The 22018-nt window shown below is 42.0% G+C and overlaps 1 protein-coding gene across 2 annotated transcripts in view; it reads left to right on the forward strand.

The window, feature by feature from the left end:
* Positions 1-22018, forward strand: part of LOC139756622 (sodium-coupled monocarboxylate transporter 1-like) — a 38238-nt gene that overhangs the window by 12335 nt on the left and 3885 nt on the right. For both annotated transcript variants that reach the window (XM_071676276.1, XM_071676286.1), the window contains exons 3-10: positions 255-388; positions 721-909; positions 6829-6983; positions 8584-8724; positions 16786-17004; positions 19958-20076; positions 20837-20991; positions 21127-21380. In XM_071676276.1, coding sequence (XP_071532377.1) covers positions 255-388; positions 721-909; positions 6829-6983; positions 8584-8724; positions 16786-17004; positions 19958-20076; positions 20837-20991; positions 21127-21380 — 1366 coding nt within the window. The remainder of the gene's footprint in view (positions 1-254; positions 389-720; positions 910-6828; positions 6984-8583; positions 8725-16785; positions 17005-19957; positions 20077-20836; positions 20992-21126; positions 21381-22018) is intronic.

Consider the following 22018-nt stretch of genomic DNA (forward strand, 5'->3'; position numbering starts at 1 on the left):
CAGCACCCTCAGGCAGCCCGCATCTTCACTACTGTTCACAGTCAGCACACACCTTCACCAAACCCCTCAGCAGGAACACCTTTGAGACTTCCTGGCTTGGCTGTAGTGGACCAATTCTTTCTTTAAACTTGCAAGAGAAGCGTCTTACTGACACTTGTCCTTCATTAACATATACCGACCCTGGTACCATTGTGAAATGTACGAGGGCGTGGTGCATAATCTCTGCCAACCACAACATCCCGTCTTCCCTCCAGGTAACCCCACCGAGGTATATTTCTTCGGGACACAGATAGCCACAATCCTGCTCGGCTGCATCCCAGGATGTCTGTTCGTGTGTAGATTCATTATTCCGGTATTCTACCAGCTCAAACTTGTCTCCATGAACGAGGTCAGTGGCTCAGTCATAGGATCTACTTTCATTTTTCATTTTCATTCCCAATGTTAAAAGGAGTTAGAGGTCTTACCTGTCTCCTCATTCACAGTTGTCAAAATAGCTTAATTAGCGTTTTCCATTTTCATTAGTAAGTTACCGTTACAGGTGTGGTCTAAACCTTGTCTAACATCAACTACCTTTTTCGTTTTTAGGTAGGAAATCTTTTTGATCTTATTCAATTGTGAGTCCTGTGTACGTTCATCCAATTCAGGAAACTTTATCTCACATTATCATTATATTTTGTAGTGTATCCAACGGTTAGATACAATTAGCCATACGTTTTCCAGTATATTGAGCTGCGTTATGGGTCACGAGCACTTCGGAAGTTGGCAACTTTATGTGGCCTGTTGCTAAATTTCCTGTACATGGGGGTCTGTCTGTACGCCCCCACACTGGCCCTGGTCACCGTCACAGGCCTGACCACCTGGTCGTCCACACTCATCATGGGGTCTATCTGTACCTTCTATATCACAATTGTAAGTATGGAACAAAACCAACTCTTATACAGTTCCTCGTCATAGATTAGGTACTTCATATTTCAGCATATGACAGCTGCCCATGACGATACTACTCGTCCTGTGAATCTTGTTCTTGGGTTCCAAGAGCAAGTTGCCAGACACAAGCACATTCCTCACCAGATATTTCCACAGGGTCTGTCAATTTGCAGTAAGGCAGTTCGTCTCGTCCACTTCCAACTATTGCTGTAAAATATCCAATGCTGAATAAACTTTCGGGAATGAATATATATAACATAAGTTTTTCAACTGACGCCTCGTGATCCTTTATATGAACACAGGACGAGAAAAGTTAAGTCTACCTTGGATCAAACATTTCAACGACTTGGGAATCTTCCTAGCGTTTCATAGCTCAAGTGACTGTAGGGAATAAAGTACATCATCATTCAAACATTTTCTGGATAGCCTGGACATACGAAGAGAAGTATGGCCGTAAGAAAACTCAGAATGATGCAGGAGTACTCCAACACTTCCACGCACGTCATGAATCTAGTCAACATATCTGGACATTTATCTAAGTCTACCACTTTAAGTGGCTGTCACCGTTTTAACCAGTGTCTGGATAGAGTTCCGCAGATTCCACAAACATCGCTGCAACATCGGTGACTAAGATATTGTTAAGTATTGTTCTACAGTGGTTATCACATGCCATTCCACGCAACATCCATAAAGATGCTGAGGATTGTAGTAGTGAAGACACAGCTCTTGTACGCTCATGTGGTATACAGGATGAAGTCCCGTGCATCCCCGTAAATAAGATATGTGTGTAAGAAAAGGAACTTTGGATAAAAAATTGGAAGGAAAAAAATTGCATAGTCCCTCAGCGCCAAAAAAAAAAGTCATAGTTTTTAAAACTCTATCTTCACGACACACTCATCTTCACTAAACAGCTTCAAATGACAGCTAGAGACTGAGTGTGAACGAATGTGGCCTTTGTTGTCCCTTCCTTGCATTACATCGCGCACGCGGGTAGGGTGGTGTGAGAGGGGGCCTATCTCATGTGCGGCCACATATATATATATATATATATATATATATATATATATATATATATTTTTTTTTTTTTTTTTTTTTTTTTTGTCGCTGTCTCCCACGTTTGCGAGGTAGCGCAAGGAAACAGACGAAAGAAATGGCCCAACCCACCCCCATACACATGCCTTGATTCAATCCACTGACAGCACGTCAACCCCGGTATACCACATCGCTCCAATTCACTCTATTCTTTGCCCTCCTTTCACCTTCCTGCATGTTCAGGCCCCGATCACAAAATCTTTTTCACTCCATCTTTCCACCTCCAATTTGGTCTCCCTCTTCTCCTCGTTCCCTCCACCTCCGACACATATATCCTCTTGGTCAATCTTTCCTCACTCATTCTCTCCATGTGACCAAACCATTTCAAAACACCCTCTTCTGCTCTCTCAACCACGCTCTTTTTATTTCCACACATCTCTCTTACCCTTACGTTACTTACTCGATCAAACCACCTCACACCACACATTGTCCTCAAACATCTCATTTCCAGCACATCCATCCTCCTGCGCACAACTCTATCCATAGTCCGCGCCTCGCAACCATACAACATTGTTGGAACCACTATTCCTTCAAACATACCCATTTTTGCTTTCCGAGATAATGTTCTCGACTTCCACACTTTCTTCAAGGCTCCCAGAATTTTCGCCCCCTCCCCCACCCTATGATCCACTTCCGCTTCCATGGTTCCATCCGCTGCCAGATCCACTCCCAGATATCTAAAACACTTCACTTCCTCCAGTTTTTCTCCATTCAAACTCACCTCTCAATTGACTTGACCCTCAACCCTACTGTACCTAATAACCTTGCTCTTATTCACATTTATATATATATATATATATATATATATATATATATATATATATATATATATATATATATATATATATATATACTTTTTTTTTATTATACTTTGTCGCTGTCTCCCGCGTTTGCGAGGTAGCGCAAGGAAACAGACGAATGAAATGGCCCAACCCCCCCATACACATGTATATACATACGTCCACACACGCAAATTACATACCTACACAGCTTTCCATGGTTTACCCCAGACGCTTCACATGCCTTGATTCAATCCACTGACAGCACGTCAACCCCGGTATACCACATCGCTCCAGTTCACTCTATTCCTTGCCCTCCTTTCACCCTCCTGCATGTTCAGGCCCCGATCACTCAAAATCTTTTTCACTCCATCTTTCCACCTGCAATTTGGTCTTCCTCTTCTCCTCGTTCCCTCCACCTCCGACACATATATCCTCTTGGTCAATCTTTCCTCACTCATTCTCTCCATGTGCCCAAACCACTTCAAAACACCCTCTTCTGCTCTCTCAACCACGCTCTTTTTATTTCCACACATCTCTCTAACCCTTACGTTACTCACTCGATCAAACCACCTCACACCACACATTGTCCTCAAACATCTCATTTCCAGCACATCCATCCTCCTGCGCACAACTCTATCCATAGTCCACGCCTCGCAACCATACAACATTGTTGGAACCACTATTCCTTCAAACATACCCATTTTTGCTTTCCGAGATAATGTTCTCGACTTCCACACATTCTTCAAGGCCCCCAGAATTTTCGCCCCCTCCCCCACCCTATGATCCACTTCCGCTTCCATGGTTCCATCCGCTGACAGATCCACTCCCAGATATCTAAAACACTTCACTTCCTCCAGTTTTTCTCCATTCAAACTCACCTCCCAATTGACTTGACCCTCAACCCTACTGTACCTAATAACCTTGCTCTTATTCACATTTACTCTTAACTTTCTTCTTCCACACACTTTACCAAACTCAGTCACCAGCTTCTGCAGTTTCTCACATGAATCAGCCACCAGCGCTGTATCATCAGCGAACAACAACTGACTCACTTCCCAAGCTCTCTCATCCCCAACTGACTTCATACTTGCCCCTCTTTCCAAAACTCTTGCATTTACCTCCCTAACAACCCCATCCATAAACAAATTAAACAACCATGGAGACATCACACACCCCTGCCGCAAACCTACATTCACTGAGAACCAATCACTTTCCTCTCTTCCTACACGTACACATGCCTTACATCCTCGATAAAAACTTTTCACTGCTTCTAACAACTTTCCTCCCACACCATATATTCTTAATACCTTCCACAGAGCATCTCTATCAACTCTATCATATGCCTTCTCCAGATCCATAAATGCTACATACAAATCCATTTGCTTTTCTAAGTATTTCTCACATACATTCTTCAAAGCAAACACCTGATCTACACATCCTCTACCACTTCTGAAACCACACTGCTCTTCCCCAATCTGATGCTCTGTACATGCCTTCACCCTCTCAATCAATACCCTCCCATATAATTTACCAGGAATACTCAACAAACTTATACCTCTGTAATTTGAGCACTCACCCTTATCCCCTTTGCCTTTGTACAATGGCACTATGCACGCATTCCGCCAATCCTCAGGCACCTCACCATGAGTCATACATACATTAAATAACCTTACCAACCAGTCAACAATACAGTCACCCCCTTTTTTAATAAATTCCACTGCAATACCATCCAAACCTGCTGCCTTGCCGGCTTTCATCTTCCGCAAAGCTTTCACTACCTCTTCTCTTTTTACCAAATCATTTTCCCTAACCCTCTCACTTTGCACACCACCTCGACCAAAACACCCTATATCTGCCACTCTATCATCAAACACATTCAACAAACCTTCAAAATACTCACTCCATCTCCTTCTCACATCACCACTACTTGTTATCACCTCCCCATTTGCGCCCTTCACTGAAGTTCCCATTTGCTCCCTTGTCTTACGGACTTTATTTACCTCCTTCCAGAACATCTTTTTATTCTCCCTAAAATTTAATGATACTCTCTCACCCCAACTCTCATTTGCCCTTTTTTTCACCTCTTGCACCTTTCTCTTGACCTCCTGTCTCTTTCTTTTATACATCTCCCACTCAATTGCATTTTTTCCCTGCAAAAATCGTCCAAATGCCTCTCTCTTCTCTTTCACTAATACTCTTACTTCTTTATCCCACCACTCACTACCCTTTCTAACCAACCCACCTCCCACTCTTCTCATGCCACAAGCATCTTTTGCGCAATCCATCACTGATTCCCTAAATACATCCCATTCCTCCCCCACTCCCATATATATATATATATATATATATATATATATATATATATATATATATATATATATATATATATATATACATATATGTTGGAAAGGATCACAATTTTGCGCGTGATCGAGATATTCCTATGAGTCCTCGGGGAAAATGAAACACGAAAAGTTCCCAAGTGCACTTTCGTGTAATAATCACATCATCAGGGGACACACAAGAGAGAAATATAACAGTCAGTTGATATACATCGAAGAGACGAAGCTAGGACGCCATTTGGTAAACATGTGATTGTCCAAAACATACAACGAGCGTTCATAAACTTATCATTTTACAAATCTTATCAACGATAAAGTTATCTAATTTGTATAGAACATCACTAATATCAAGATTATAATTCTTTGTGTATTTGATAATAGAAGATTCAATGATATTTCTCTTGGTAATAGAGTTAGAGTTAATAACTGAGATGGCGTTACTCCAGTCAATACAATCATCATAGTTTTTAACATGATTAAACAAGGCATTTGATTCTTGTCCCGTTCTTATACTATATTTATGTTGCTTATATGGAATTTTTTGAAACAAAATTACTTAAGGATATCTTACCTTATTCATCCCTGGGGATAGGGGATTAAGAATACTTCCCATGTATTCCCTGCGTGTCGTAGAAGGCGACTAAAAGGGGAGGGAGCGGGGGGCTGGAAATCCTCCCATCTCGGTTTTTTTTTTTTTTTTAATTTTCCAAAAGAAGGAACAGAGTGGGCCAGGTGAGGATATTCCAAAAAAGGCCCAGTCCTCTGTTCTTAACGCTACCTTGCTAATGCGGGAAATGGCGAATAGTTTAAAAGAAAAAATCTTACCTTATATATGAAGCATCGTTGACCCAGGACCAAACACGACATCGTGCAGCATCTACCTTTCTTCATCTGCTCACTTGCACATGACACAGTCAAAGAAAAGAGAGAGAGATGGAAAAAGATGTCAAATCTTGAAAAATTTGAATTCCATAAGCACGTTTTTTGATCCGTCTGAGAAACAAAAGACATCCAGTTAAATTCAGGGCGTTCTCTTGGCCTTTAACTATACCTATAAGTGGGAAAATAGCTCAACAACCTCATTACGAAAGTAACACTGTCATTGATGAACCTTACGATACCCTGAAGTCTGCAGTGTAAGTCGTTAAAGGGATCTTACGTTATTACCTACTAATGCATACAAAGGAGGACCAGTATTCCCGTGGGAGCCCACGTCTCGACTGTCTATATCTGTCCACTCTGTGTGCCTGGGCAGACGTCGTGAGAATTTGCATCTGCGTGTGATGTACTGGGAGAGCATACGTACGGTACAGCCTTGTCCCGCTGGACGGTGCGACGGTTGCCTGTCCACGCTGTAACTACCGTCTGTTCCTCGACCGTACCTACCTACCTCCCTCCGTCTGAACCTTAATTCTACCCTCCTCCCATCACCACAACCCACCTAGACAAAAATAGTACTAGAGTGATGTACATACTATCAACGGACAGTCTTGTCCCTCAGAGGGAAGTGAAGGCTGTACGCTGATGTACTACAGAAGCTGCCAATGTACAATTATGTGAAGTAGAGGCTGCTGACGTACAGTCTTGTCCCTCAGAGGAGTGTGACGTCTGTACATTGATGTACTACAGAACTTGCCTGTGTACAGTGAGGTACAGTGATGCCGACGCACAATCTTGTCCCTCAGGGAGGTGTGAAGGCTGTGGTGTACGCTGACGTGCTGCAGACGCTGCTCATGTTCGGAGGAGTGTTGGCGGTGGTGATCATTTGCTGCAACGACCTGGGAGGAGTAGCCAACGTCTGGAACATCGCTGACGAAGGCGGACGGATTCAGTTTTTCAAGTGAGTGAATCATTAGATTTATTGGAATATGTCTGAATGTGAGAACCTAATACGTGTTTGTATGTATGTATGCGAATATGTAGGTATGTGTGTACGTTCCAGCAGCCACATGGAAAATAAGACATTTTTTTTCCGAGTGGCGACCAATATATTCCTGAATCATATGTTCTTTTTTATGATTTATTTGCAGACTGCTCCACTTTTAGCCCCAGGAGTCCCTTCTATCTTTATGAGTCTTGCAGCACCCAGGAAGCTAACCATGTCCAGCTTTTTGGACCAAAGGCTGAATGTTGTTAAGTGTGAGCGTTTAGGTGCAAAGAGTTCCAGGCAACTGAGATGTTGAAATGATGGTTCTAATGTTGCAGGGATGGGTAATGACCAGTGCAAAGGTGAGAGAGTTAGACTCCTATTTTTCTGGGGAGTGTGATTTTTGTGGAGTGTATTTCTGTTGGGCTGGAACTCAAGAATGATGTGGGAAGTCAGGTGCTTAAGGCTTGCCGGGCTATTTCATTGTGCATGTGTTTTGCCATAAACAAATTAAACAACTATGGAGACATCACGCATCCCTGCCGCAAACCGACACTCACTCGGAACCAGTCACTTTCCTCTCTTCCTACTCGTGCACATGCCTTACATCCTCGGTAAATACTTTTCACTGCTTCCAGCAACTTGCCTCCCACACCATATAATCTTAGTACCTTCCACAGAGCATCTCTATCAACCCTATCATATGCCTTCTCAGGATCCATAAATGCTACAAACGAATCCATTTATTTTTCCAAAGTTTTCTCATATACATTGTTCAAAGCAAACATCTGATCCACACATCCTCTAGCTCTCCTGAAAACACACTGCTATTCCCCAATCTAATGCTCTGTACATGCCTTCAGCCTCTCAATCAATGCCCTGCCATATAATCTACCAGGAATACTCAACAAACTTATACCTCTGTAATTTGAGCACTCACTTTTATCCCCTTTGTTTTTGCACAATGGCACTATGCAAGCATTCCACCAATCCTCAGGCACCTCACCATGAGTCATACATACATTAAATAACCTTACCAACCAGTCAACAATACAGTCATCCCCTTTTTAATAAATTCCACTGCAATACCATCCAAACCCGCCGCCTTGCTGGCTTTCATCTTCCGCAAAGCTTTTACTCTCTCTTCTCTGTTTACCAAATCATTTTCCCTAATCCTCTCACTTTGCACACCACCTCTACAAAAACACCCTATATCATAGGAATATATATATATATATATATATATATATATATATATATATATATATATATATATATATATATATATATATATATATATATATTCGGACAATCACATGTTTACCAAATGGCGTCCTAGCTACGTCTCTTCGATGTATATTAACTGACTTATATTTCTCTCTTGTACCTCCCCTGATGATGTGATTAGTACACTTGGGAACTTATCGTGTTTCATTTCCCCTGTGGACTCATAGGAATATACTTGATCATGGATACAATTGTGATATATATTCACTTTTTTATTTCTATAATGAATATGTGTGTCCATGTATTAGTAAGAAATTTATTTCAATAATGATCATCACTTATGCAGCCTGGACACGAACCCCTTTGAGCGCCACACTCTCCTGTCAACATTCGTGTTTGGGGTGTACCTAACCTTGAAAAGCATCGGCTTCAACCAGACCACCTACCAGAGGTTTGCCTCCGTGAGGAGACTACAGATAGCACAAGGGTAATTATCAGATATTTCGCATTCTCACTAGGGAAGGCAGTGTGTGCTTATCTAACACGAATAATTCTACCTTGAAGTAAAATTTGATGTTATTGGTCCTGATACAGGCGAAATAGTGGTTATAACGAAAGACAATTAAGTTTCAATAAGTATTAAAGCCTTGCCTCATTTTCAAAGCATTTTCTTCAGTTATTTATAATTCTCTTCTTGGAAGTCCAGAGCCAAGAATATTTTGATGTTTTGGCAAGTAAGGAAATTTTGTATAAAAGATATTTGTATAGGACAAATTATCATTTACATTCTACATAATTTACTCTAACGTCATGAAAAATATCTAGATTAATTAATGAATATATGTATATATATATATATATATATATATATATATATATATATATATATATATATATATATATATATATATATATATATATATATATATATATATATATATATAGATAGATAGATAGACAGATAGATAGATATATATATATATGGGGATATGGGAAATAGAATACTTCCCAAGCATTCCCCGCGTGTCGTAGAAGGCAGCTAAAGGCGACGGAAGCGGGGGGATAGAAATCCTCCCCTCCATTTATTACAAACTTTCCAAAAGGGGAAACAGAAATAGGTTTCATGCGGGGAGTGCTCATCCTCCTCGAAGGCTCAGACTGGGGTGGCTAGATGTGTGTGGATATAACCAAGATGAGAAAAGAGGAGAGATAAGTAGTATGTTTGAGGAAAGGAACCTGGATGTTTTGGCTCTGAGTGAAACAAAACTCAAGGGTGAAGGGGAAACGTGGTTTGGGAATGTCTTGGGAGTAAAGTCAGGGGTTGGTGAGATGACAAGAGCAAAGAAAGGAATAACGCTTCTCCTGAAGCAGGAGCTGTGGGAGTATGAGATAGAGTGTAAGAAAGTAAACTCTAGATTGATATGGATAAAACTGAAAGTGGATGGAGAGACATGGGTGATTATTGGTGCCTGTGCACCTGGTCATGAAAGATCATGAAAGGCAAGTGTTTAGGAGCAGCTGAGTGAGTATGTTAGCAGCTTTGATGCACGAGACCGGATTATAGTGAAAGGTGATTTGAATGCAAAGGCGATCAATGTGGTAGTTGGGGGTATAATTGGTGTACATGGGTGTTCAGTGTTGTAAATGGTAATGGTGCAGTTCTTGTAGATTTGTGTGCTGAAAAAGGACTGGTGATTGGAAATACGTGGTTTAAAAAGATAGATATGCATGAGTATACGTATGTAAGTAGGAGAAATGGCCAGATAGCGTTATTGGACTACATGCTAATTGATAGGCGTGTGAAAGAGATACTTTTGGATGTAAATGTGCTGAAAGGGGCAACTGGAGGGATGTCTGATCATTATCTTTTGGAGGCGAAGGTGAAGATTTGTGAAGGTTTTCAGAAAAGAAGAGAGAATGTTGGGGTGAAGAAAGTGGTGAGAGTAATTGATCTTGGAAAGGAGACGTGTGAGAAAGTATCAGGAGAGATTAAGTGCAGAAAGGAGAAAGGTGAGAGCAACTGACGTAAGGGGAGTGGGAGAGGAGTGGGATGTATTTAGGGAAGCAGTGATAACTTACGCAAAAGATACCTGTGGCATGAGAAAGGTAGGGGGTGGGCAGATTAGAAAGGGTAGTGAGTGGTGGAATGGAAAAGAAAGTTTGTTAGTGAAAGAGAAGAGAGGTATTTGGACGATTTTTTCAGGGAAATAGTGTAAATGACTGGGAGTTACATGATATAAAGAGGCAGGAGGTCAGGAGAAAGGGGCAAGAAGTGAAGAAGAGGGCAAATGAGAGTTGGGGTGAGAGAGTATCATTAAACTTTAGGGAGAACACAAAGATGTTTTGGTAAGAGGTAAACAAAGTGCGTAAGACAAGAGAACAAATGGGAACATCAGTGAAGGGGGCTAATGGGGAGTTAATAACAAGTAGTGGTGAAGTGAGAAGGAGATGGAGTGAGCATTTTGAAAGTCTTTTGAATGTGTTAGATGATACAGTGACAAACATAGGGTGTTTTGGTCGAAGTGGTGTGCGAAGTGAGAGGGTCAGGGAGAATGGTTTGGTAAACAGAGAAGAGGTAGTGAAAGCTTTGCAGAAGATGAAAGCCGGAAAAGCGGCGGGTTTAGATGGTATTGCAATGGGATTTATCAAAAAAGGTGGTGACTGTGTTGTTGACTGGTTGGTGAGGATATTCAATGTATGTATGGTTCATGGTAAAGTGTCTGAGGATTGGCTGAATGCATGCATAGTGCCATTGTACAAAGGCAAAGGAGATAAAGAAGAGTGTCCAAATTACAGAGGAATAAGCTTGTTGAGTATTCCTGGGAAATCATAATGAATGGTATTGATTGAGAGGGTAAAGGCATGTACAGAACATCAGATTGGGGAAGAGCAGTGTGGTTTCAGAAGTGCTATAGGATGTGTGGATCAGGTGTTTGCTTTGAAGAACGTTTGTGAGAAATGCTTAAAAAATTAGATGGATTTGTATGTAGCATTCATGGATCTGGAGAACGCATATAGTAGAGTTGATAGAAATGTTTGTGGAAGGTACTGAGAGTATATGGCGTGGGAGGGAAGTTGCTAGAAGCAGTGAAAGGTTTTTGTTAAGGATGTAAGGCATGTGTACGAGTAGGGAGAGAGGAAAGCGACTTTTTCCCAGTGAATGTCGGTTTGCGGCAGGAGTGTGTGATGACTTCATGGTTGTTTAATTTGTTTATGGATTGGGTTTTTGGGAGGTGAATGCAAGAGTTTTGTAGAGAGAGGCAAGTATGCAGTCTGTTGTGGATGAGAGGGCTTGGGAAGTGAGTCAGCTGTAGTTCGCTGATGATACAGCGCTGGTGGCTGATTCGGATGGGAAACTGCAGAAGTTGGTGACTGAGTTTGGTAAAGTGTTTGAGAGGCGAAAGCTGAGAGTAAATGTGAATTAGAGCAAGGTTATTAGGTTCAGTAGGGCTGAGGATCAAGTTAATTCGAATCAAAATTGAATGGAGAAAAACTGGAGGAAGTGAAGTGTTTTAGATATATGGGAGTGGATTTAGCAGCGAATGGAAGGCGAGAGCGTTACCTTGGAGAGCAAAAATGAGTATGTTTAAAGAAATAGTGGTTCCAACATTGTTATATGGTTGCGAGGCATGGGCTATAGATAGGGTTGTGCGGAGGAAGGTGGAAGTGTTGCATAGGAAATGTTTGAGGATAATATGTGGTGTGAGGTGGTTTGATCGAGTAAGTGATAAAAGGGTAAGAAGTGGAAGGAACGAGAAGTGGGAGAACAAATTGGAGGTGGAAGGATGGAGTGAAAAAGATTTTGAGCGGTCGGGGCCTGAATATACAGGAGGGTGTAAGGCGTGCAAGGAAGAGAGTGAATTGGAACGATGTGGTGTACCGGGTTCGACGTGCTGTCCGTATATTGAACCAGTGCATGGTTCACCCCAGACGCCTGTTCAATCCATTGACAGCACGTTGACCCTGATATACCACATTGTTCCAATTCACTCTATTCCTTGCACGCTTTTCACCCTCCCGTATGTTCAGGGTCCGATCGCTCAGAATCTTTTTCACTCCACCCTTCCATATCCATTTTGGTCTCCCACTTCTCTTCGTTCCCTCCGTCTCTGACATATATATCCTCTTTGTCAGTCTTTCCTCACCCATTCTTTTATGTGACCAAACCATTTCAATACACTCTCTTCTGCTCTCTCAACCACACTCTTTTTATTACCAAACATCTCTCTCACCGTTTCATTACTTACTCGATCAAACCACCTCACACCATATATTGTCCTCAAACATTACATTTCCAACACATCCACCCTCCTCCGCACAACCCTGTCAATAGTCCTTGCCTCGCAACCATAAAACATTGTTGGAACCACTATTCCTTCAAACATACCTATATTTGCTTTCCGAGATAACGTTCTCACCTTCCACGCATTCTTCAACCCTTCCAGAACCTTCGCCCCCTTCCCCACCCTGTGACTCACTTCTGCTTCAATAGTCCCATCCGCTGCTAAATCCACTCCCATATTGCTAAAACACTTCACCTTCTCCAGTTTTTCTCCATTCAAATTTACCTCTCAATTAACTTTTCCTTCAGCCCTATTTAACGTAATAACCTTGCTCTTATTCACATTTACTTTCAGCTTTCTTCTGTCACACACTTTATCAAACTCAGTCACCAACTTCTGCAGTTTCTCACCTGAATCAGCCACCAGCGCTGTATCATCAGCGAACAACAACTGACTCACTTCCCAAGCCCTCTCCTCCACAACAGACTGCATACTTGCCCCTCTCTCCAAAATTCTTGCATTCACCCACCAAAAAACTTCATCCATAAACAAATTAAACAACCATGGAGGCATCATGCACCCCTGCCGCAAACTGACATTCACTGGGAACCAATCACTTTCCTCTCTTCCTACTCGTACACATGCCTTACATCCTTAATAAAAACTTTTCACTGTTTCTAGCATCTGACCTCCACATCATATACTCTTAATCTCTTCCACAGAGCATCTCTATCAGCTTTATCATATGCTTTCTCCAGATCCATGAATGCTACATATATATCCATTTGTTTTTCTAAGTATTTCTCACATACATTCTTCAAAGCAAATACCTGATCCAGAAATTCTCTGCCACTTCTGAAACCACACTGATCCTCCCCAATCTGATGCTCTGTACGTGCCTTTACCCTCTCAATCATGACCCTCCCACATAATTTCCAAGGAATACTCAAGAAATTTATACCTCTGCAATTTGAACACTCACCTTCATCCCCTTTGCATTTGTACAATGGCACTATGCAAGCATTCCGCCAATCCTCAGCCACCTCACCATGAGGCATACATAAACTGAATATCCTCACCAACCTGTCAAAAACTCAGTCACCTCCTTTTTTAATAAATTCCACTGCAATACCATCCGAACCCACCGCCTTGCCGGCTTTCATCTTCCGTAATTCTTTCACTACCTCTTTTCTGTTCACCAAACCATTCTCCCTGACCCTTTGCTTCGCAGACCACCTCGACCAAATCACCCTATATCTGCCACTCTATCATTAAACACATTAAACAAACCTTCAAAATGCTCACTCCATCTCCTTCTCACATCACCACTACTCGTTGTTACCTACCCATTAACCCCCTTCACCGATGTCCTCATTTGTTCTCTTGTCATGCGCACTTTATTTACCTCCTTCCAAAACATCTTTTTATTCTCCCTAAAATCTAATGATACTCTCTCACCCCAACTCTCATCTGCCTTCTTTTTAACCTCTTACACCTTTCTCTTGACCCCCGGACTCTTTCTTTTATACATCTCACAATCATTTGCGCTATTTCCCTGCAAAAATCGTCCAAAGCCTCTCTCTTCTCTTTCACTAACAATCTTACTTCTTCATCCCACCACTTACTACCCTTTTTAATCTGCTCACCCTCTACCTTTCTCATGCCACAAGCATCTTTTGTGCACGTCATCACTTGTTCTCTAAATACATCCCATTCCTCCTCCATTCTCTTTACGTCATTTACCATCACCCTTTTCCATTCTGCACTCAATCTCTCCTGGTACTTCCTCATACAAGTCTCCTTTCCAAGCTCACTTACTCTCACCACTCTCTTCACCCCAATATTCTCTCTTCTTTTCTGAAAATCTTTACAAATCTTAACCTTCGCCTCCACAAGATAATGATCAGACATCCCTCCATTTACCCTTCTCAACACATGAACATCCAAAAGTCTCTCTTTCACGCGCCTATCAATTAACACGTGATCCAATAACGCTCTTTGGCCCTCTCTCCTACTTATATACGTATAGTTATGCATATCTTTTCAAACCACGTACTCCCAATCACAAGTCCTTTTTCAGCACACAAATCTACAAGCTCTTCACCATTTCAATTTAAAACACTGAACACCCCATGTGCACCAATTATACCCTCAACTGCCACATTACTCACCTTTGCATTCAAATCAGCCATCACTATAACCCGATCTCGTGCAACGAAGCTGCTAACACACTCACTCAGCTACTCCCAAAACATTTGCCTCTCATGATCTTTCTTCTCATGACCAGGTGCATAGGCACCAATAATCACCTATGTGTCTCCATCCACTTTCAGTTTTATTCATATCAATCTAGAGTTTACTTTCTTACGCTCTATCACATACTCCTACAGCTCCTGCTTCAGAAGTAGTGCTACCTCTTCCTTTGATCTTGCCCTTTCTCCAAACCCTGAGTTTACTCCGAAGACATTCCCAAACTACTCTTCCTCCTTTACCATTAAGCTTCGCTTCACTCAGAGCCAAAACATCCAGGTTCCTTTCCTCAAACATATTACCTATCTCTCCTGCTTTCTCATCTTGGTTACTCCAAGTTTGAGCCTTCGAGGAGAATGAGCACTCCCCACATGACTCCTGCTGTTTCCCCTTTTAGGAAGTTAAAATACAGGGAGGGGAGGGTTTGTAGCTCCTGCTCACGTCCCCTTTAGTCGCCTTCTATGACGCGGGGAATATATATATATATATATATATATATATATATATATATATATATATATTTTTTTTTTTTTTTTTTTTCATACTATTTGCCATTTCCCGCGTTTGCGAGGTAGCGTTAAGAACAGAGAACTGGGCCTTAGAAGGAAAATCCTCACCTGGCCCCCTTCTCTGTTCCTTCTTTAGGAAAATTAAAAAAAAGCGAGAGGGGAGGATTTCCAGCCATCCTCTCCCATATATGTATCTATATATATATATATATATATATATATATATATATATATATATATATATATATATATATATGTAGGTTTGCGGCAGGGGTGTGTGATGTCTCCATGGTTGTTTAATTTGTTTATGGATGGGGTTGTTAGGGAGGTGAATGCAAGAGTTTTGGAAAGAGGGGCATGTATGAAGTCTGTTGGGGATGAGAGAGCTTGGGAAGTGAGTCAGTTGTTGTTCGCTGATGATACAGCGCTGGTGGCTGATTCATGTGAGAAACTGCAGAAGCTAGTGACTGAGATTGGTAAAGTGTGTGAAAGAAGAAAGTTAAGAGTAAATGTGAATAAGAGCAAGGTTATTAGGTACAGTAGGGTTGAGGGTCAAGTCAATTGGGAGGTGAGTTTGAATGGAGAAAAACTGGAGGAAGTGAAGTGTTTTAGATATCTGGGAGTGGATCTGGCAGCGGATGGAACCATGGAAGCGGAAGTGGATCATAGGGTGGGGGAGGGGGCGAAAATTCTGGGAGCCTTGAAGAATGTGTGGAAGTCGAGAACATTATCTCGGAAAGCAAAAATGGGTATGTTTGAAGGAATAGTGGTTCCAACAATGTTGTATGGTTGCGAGGCGTGGGCTATGGATAGAGTTGTGCGCAGGAGGATGGATGTGCTGGAAATGAGATGTTTGAGGACAATGTGTGGTGTGAGGTGGTTTGATCGAGTAAGTAACGTAAGGGTAAGAGAGATGTGTGGAAATAAAAAGAGCGTGGTTGAGAGAGCAGAAGAGGGTGTTTTGAAATGGTTTGGGCACATGGAGAGAATGAGTGAGGAAAGATTGACCAAGAGGATATATGTGTCGGAGGTGGAGGGAACGAGGAGAAGAGGGAGACCAAATTGGAGGTGGAAAGATGGAGTGAAAAAGATTTTGTGTGATCGGGGCCTGAACATGCAGGAGGGTAAAAGGAGGGCAAGGAATAGAGTGAATTGGAGCGATGTGGTATACCGGGGTTGATGTGCTGTCAGTGGATTGAATCGGGGCATGTGAAGCGTCTGGGGTAAACCATGGAAAGCTGTGTAGGTATGTATATTTGCGTGTGTGGACGTATGTATATACATGTGTATGGGTGTGGGTTGGGCCATTTCTTTCGTCTGTTTCCTTGCGCTACCTCGCAAACGCGGGAGACAGCGACAAAGCAAAAAAAAAAAAAAAAAAAAAATATATATATATATATATATATATATATATATATATATATATATATATATTATATATATATATATATATATATATATATGAAAGCAGAATAAAAAACAACACAATAAACCATCCCATTCCAGACTGTGTATCTTCTTCTTATGTGGGCTATACTGCTTGTGGACAGTGTTCTTCTTCTCCGGCCTCGTTGCCTTTGCTACCTACAGCAATTGTGACCCGTTCACGTCCGGCCAGATCGAGAAGAAAGACCAGATCATCCCCTACTTAGTGATGGACAAGTTGAGCCACCTGACGGGGCTGGCTGGCATCTTCGTCGCGGCAGTCTACGGTGGCGTTCTCAGGTAGGTGGATCTGGTAACAGCTGTGTTTAACTACTGTCTCGTGGCTAGATAGGACACTGTCCGTGATGGATAACTTCTTAAGCATGACGATACGGCTTCTTGGTTTCATGGTTTGGCTTTTCAGCTGTTGTGCTCTGGGTCAGGTGAAATAAAGCATCAAACACAACGGTCGTATCGTTGTCAAGAGCCTTATCATTGTGTTCAAGGGGCTTAAAGAGACGGAGCCAAAAGATAAAAGAATTTGTGTTGATTATTCACTTGTGCAGACCTTAGAGGACTCTGTCTTTCCCTCTAGCAGACGCTTTATTGCCTTTGACCCCTATGCGATAACAGAAAAACTAACCAGGCACAAATTCTGCAATTGCTTATGTCTCAGAATTTATGTGCGTTAGTCTAGCTGAGAATCGCATGGTTTCTCCATGTACAGTGAACGCTCTATCTTGCATGTTTACGTTGAATTTTTGCTTTGAGTTTCAGAGCTGTTCTTATTCTCTTTTGATAACAAGAAAGGTCCTGAGTGCAGACCCTTAATACCTTGAACGAAAAAAAAAATATAAGGGAAAGATACAAACATAAGCCCTTGTATCAATTACAGGTTTGTTTTTCAACTTTCACACTCTTCTGTCAGTCTGTATCAAGACGTTTCCCCATCTTGTGTCTGTAAGACCCCAAACACTGTATACTATAGGCACCTCTGCTATAGATGTTTAACTCCATTGCCAGCCAAAGTAAAAGCTTAATTGTTAGTGTATCGAGCTCCCCCATAAACCCTGATCGTTATAGGCAAATTCATTCGCCCATAATTATCCTTGAAGTAAAACTGTTGGTAGCAGGCGGAAAACATCAAATGCTCATGGTACAACCATGTGCCCGCCTGAGGAGTGTTGAAGAAGACATCGAACCATCTTACACCCTCAAGGTTAGGATTGATAGTGATACTTTCTGTCTTATTAGAGCTAAACTGCCGGGCCAGTTTCAACACTTTCTCCCTACTTGCACCATATATATAACGAACTTATTTTTACTAAGTTTTTACATTCTTTCACTTAGCCTCATGTTCCTTGTTGCGAACTATTGAATACAGTCGTGAAAGTGTCCACCAAGTCATTTTTCCTCCATGTAACCGGAATAGGGAACAAAAGACCACTAGAGTACTGTGTTTCTACTGCTACCGAATGGAAGGCTTAGGCACCAGCTGTATCGGCTTATCCTAAGCCCCTTGACACTCTCGTAGACTTGGCTCTCTTTCTATCTATCATAAAGAAAAAAGTCACATCCTCTTTACGATTTTGTTTTTTCTGCTGTCAAACAACTCCTGACTAATACCTCTTCCACAATCGTATTTCTTCTGGGAACTCAAGAGTCTAAGGATATTCACAGTTATTCCTTTCCCTTTTCAAAGAAAAATAACCGTCATTTACGATCTTATTTCAGAGATGTGCTTATCGCAACACACGCACGTCTCTCGGAACGTGAATCTCCACACTTTTTCGTCATCTGGTTGAAGACTCTAACTCGAATCTATCGATGTTTTCTTCTGTTTCTCCAATTGCGCTGCTAACTATAAGAGCTTGATAATTTTCTTACCATGTCTAAGAATTCTCGCCACGAAGCTATGACGCTATACCATTCTAAATCTGAGGATCTCTGATTAGAGAGATTTAAGATCTTCCCACATCTGGGGGAAAGAGATTGAATCCCTCACCTCTTCCTTTAATGATGATCTGTAGCAAAGTATCGACCACTCTTTCCATATTGCAGAACGGCACAACCGCTCTCCCAACACTTTAGATCTGTTTTTCATCTCCAGTCCTGTTTATAGTTGCTCAGTCTCGTATTTCACTGATTCATATAACCACACTCGTATCACCGTCACCTACTGTCAGTGATAGCAACCTCTGGAGGATTACTACCTCTCCTCTGGTGATGACCCTGTTTCTGAGGAGCGCCAAGGAAAAGTTAGTCTACGGAAATGGAGGCATATATCTGCTCAACCTCGAAGACAATCTCTTCTTCCAAAGCGCAATTCTACCATTTCTGTTCTAAGGTTATTCGAGCAAAGCACCTGGCATTTCGAATCTGGAGACATCCTCCTTTCCTCTGACTCATTAGACAATGACTGCACATTTCATTTCTCTAATTTCGTGTCGGCTCCATTTTCTTTTCCCCAATCTACACCTCGGCTTGCTACAGTTGTCTCTATGAACGCAAATTTGAGCAAGAATTACCAGGTGGGGAGCTGCTAAATCTTGCTTAGGTTAATATCGCTAAAATCCTCTTTTCTACTTAATTTCCCTCTCTACGGATACATACCTTTCCCACGTCCTTCCATGGCACACTGATAGATAGCTATGGTAGCGCTCTTCAGATGTTGAGGATTCCCTTCTAGACAATCGTATTCATAAGCTCTCCCAGACTGACGTGATTCACTTGAACTACTTCGTAATATTTATTTTCTTTCCAAAATGATGTCTTTCGAAAATAATGATATCATTTTGGCGTCTGTTCTCGTAAACTGGCTACTTGCAAGCCCATGCCATCACACTGGCCATGCTATACTTGGCACCCCATAAGGCACATGATATTAAGGTGGCCGTTGGTAATTCAAAGGTGTGCCGTTGTCAAGTTTGTGTCTTTCCCTACACCTCTAAGCTTTGGAAATCTTCAATTTTTCACGTCTTTCCTAAGACCAGCAACAAACCGTTTTTCAAAGGAATGTTATTCACCCTCTCCAGTCTTTTAGATTATTTTACCCTTCTAATCTTACTTTTCCATCGTTTCAGTCCTTTTTCCCTCGAAGAGGAAATTGAGCCTTGACTGGAGCCCGGAATATGAAAAGCTAAAACATTAAACAAATAAGTAATTGATCTTCTCAAGGCTATCCTCAGTAGGGCGGAATGTTCCGCCCCTCACTACGCATGACTATGTACAGTATACCTTCCCTTCCTCCCAGCACACTCTCCTCCTGCGGCAACTCTGTGGCCTGTATCATCTGGGAGGACTTCCTCAAGGACCTGCCTTATTTCAGCCGCCTCAACGATGCCGGTTCCACCAACGTCGTCAAATTATTGTGTAAGTTGTACTGACATTGTTAGCTTTATACCTGAACATCATACTTTACCCTACCCTCCGACAGCTCTACTATTAACCAATTTAGACCTTCAAACCTACCTAGCCACTCTAACCCCAGTAGAACCTCTAGTTCTCCAATTTTCACTGACTCTGTTAGTCCTTCCACCTCTACTGGTCCTCCTGCTCTTGTTTGCTATCGTTCTTCTTTTCAAAAAGAAGACTAGGTCACCAAAATCTACAACGGCAATACCACTATACAGTAGTAACCTCGTCATCTGAGCCTTACGTCTCATTTGATTTTACAAGAGTTCTAACTTACCTTTTTACTTTCACTGGATCATTCCTTACATGGGTAAGTTCCTAGGAGACCTGTTGCCAGCCATCCAGGGTCCAGTGAAAGAAAAAGCGTTATGACATTTGACTTCTGTAATTCTAAGAGAGAAGGACAAGCGAAGGCTTTGATGGTCATCGGAAAAATATATCTTCTTCAACAAACTGTGTCTTGTTGTGGTGGGCTTAGAGCAGAGGCTCGGGTGGGAGACGGTGGATGGGTATCCTTCAAGAGCAGACCGCTGGCATCGTGTTAGTTGACTTGGTAGTAAAAATGTCTATTATTCTAGACTGGTGTCTTTCTCTTTAGCCACAGTAACAGATGTAATGGTCACATGCTTTCATTTCAACCACCGAAGCAAGTGTAATGAGCATTTGCTCTTATTCCAGCCACAATGGTAGACACAATGTTCTTATACATTCATTCCAGCCACTGTGGCCGGTGTGATATCTATATGTTTGGGTCTGATGGTGGGGAAACTCGGCAGCATCTTCCACGTAGCCAACAGCATTCTATCTGCTATCTCGGGTCCTCTGTGTGGAGTCTTTCTCTCCGGCATCTTCGCTCCGTGGATCAGTGCCAAGGTAAGATATCACAGACGAGTGAGGAATCAGTGCTTTACTTTTCTCAAAATATAAGTTCATCGGTAACCAGTCCTCGTCTGTAGAGGCTTTGTAAACGTATTGTGATAGTCAATAACGACAGCTTTGTTGCCGCAGGGCGCTGCAGTGGGTTTCACTACGTCATTCATCCTTAGTGTCTGGGTAGTTATTGGGAAGTTTGTTCGAGGTGGAGGGAACCCGACACAACTGCCGCTATCCACTGAGGGTTGCGTAGAGAACCTGGCCAACTTAGCCAACACCACCGTGGCCGCCTTAGTCACTAGTCCTACTACCACAGCTATTGACAATCTGCTGCCCAACACCACGCTGACCGATGTAGCAGGGCTGGATAACACTACCGCTCTCGATGGGTCAGTATCTTCATACTGTTGTACATTGCCTCTTGCCGTCTCATGTACATAAAGAGAGACTTTTGGATGTTAATGTGCTGAGAGGTGCAACTGGAGGGATGTTTTATCAGGATCTGGTGGAGGTGAAGATGAAGATTTGTAGAGGTTTTCAGAAAAGAAGAGAGAATGTTGGGGTGAAGAGAGTGATGAGAGTAAGTGAGCTTGAGAAGGAGAATTATGTGAAGAAGTACCAGGAAAGACTGAGTACAGAATGGAAAAAGGTGAGAGCAAAGGATGTAAGGGGAGTGGTGGAGGAATGGGATGTATCTAGGGAATCAGTGATGGCTTGCGCAAAAGATGCTTGTGGCATGAGAAGCGTGGGAGATGGGCAGATTAGAAAGGGTAGTGAGTGGTGGGATGAAGAAGTAAGATTATTAGTGAAAAAGAAGAGAGAGGCATTTGGACGAGTTTTGCAGGGAAATAGTGCAAATGACTGAGAGATGTATATAAGAAAGAGGCAGGAGGTCAAGAGAAAGGTGCAAGAGGTGAAAAAGAGGGCAAATGAGAATTGGGATGAGAGAGTATCATTAAATCCTAGGGAGAATAAAAAGATGTTTTGGAAGGAGGTAAATAAAACGCGTAAGACATGGGAACAAAAG

Source organism: Panulirus ornatus, chromosome 2 (genome assembly GCF_036320965.1).
Source record: "Panulirus ornatus isolate Po-2019 chromosome 2, ASM3632096v1, whole genome shotgun sequence".
Classification (NCBI taxonomy): Eukaryota; Metazoa; Arthropoda; class Malacostraca; order Decapoda; family Palinuridae; genus Panulirus; species Panulirus ornatus.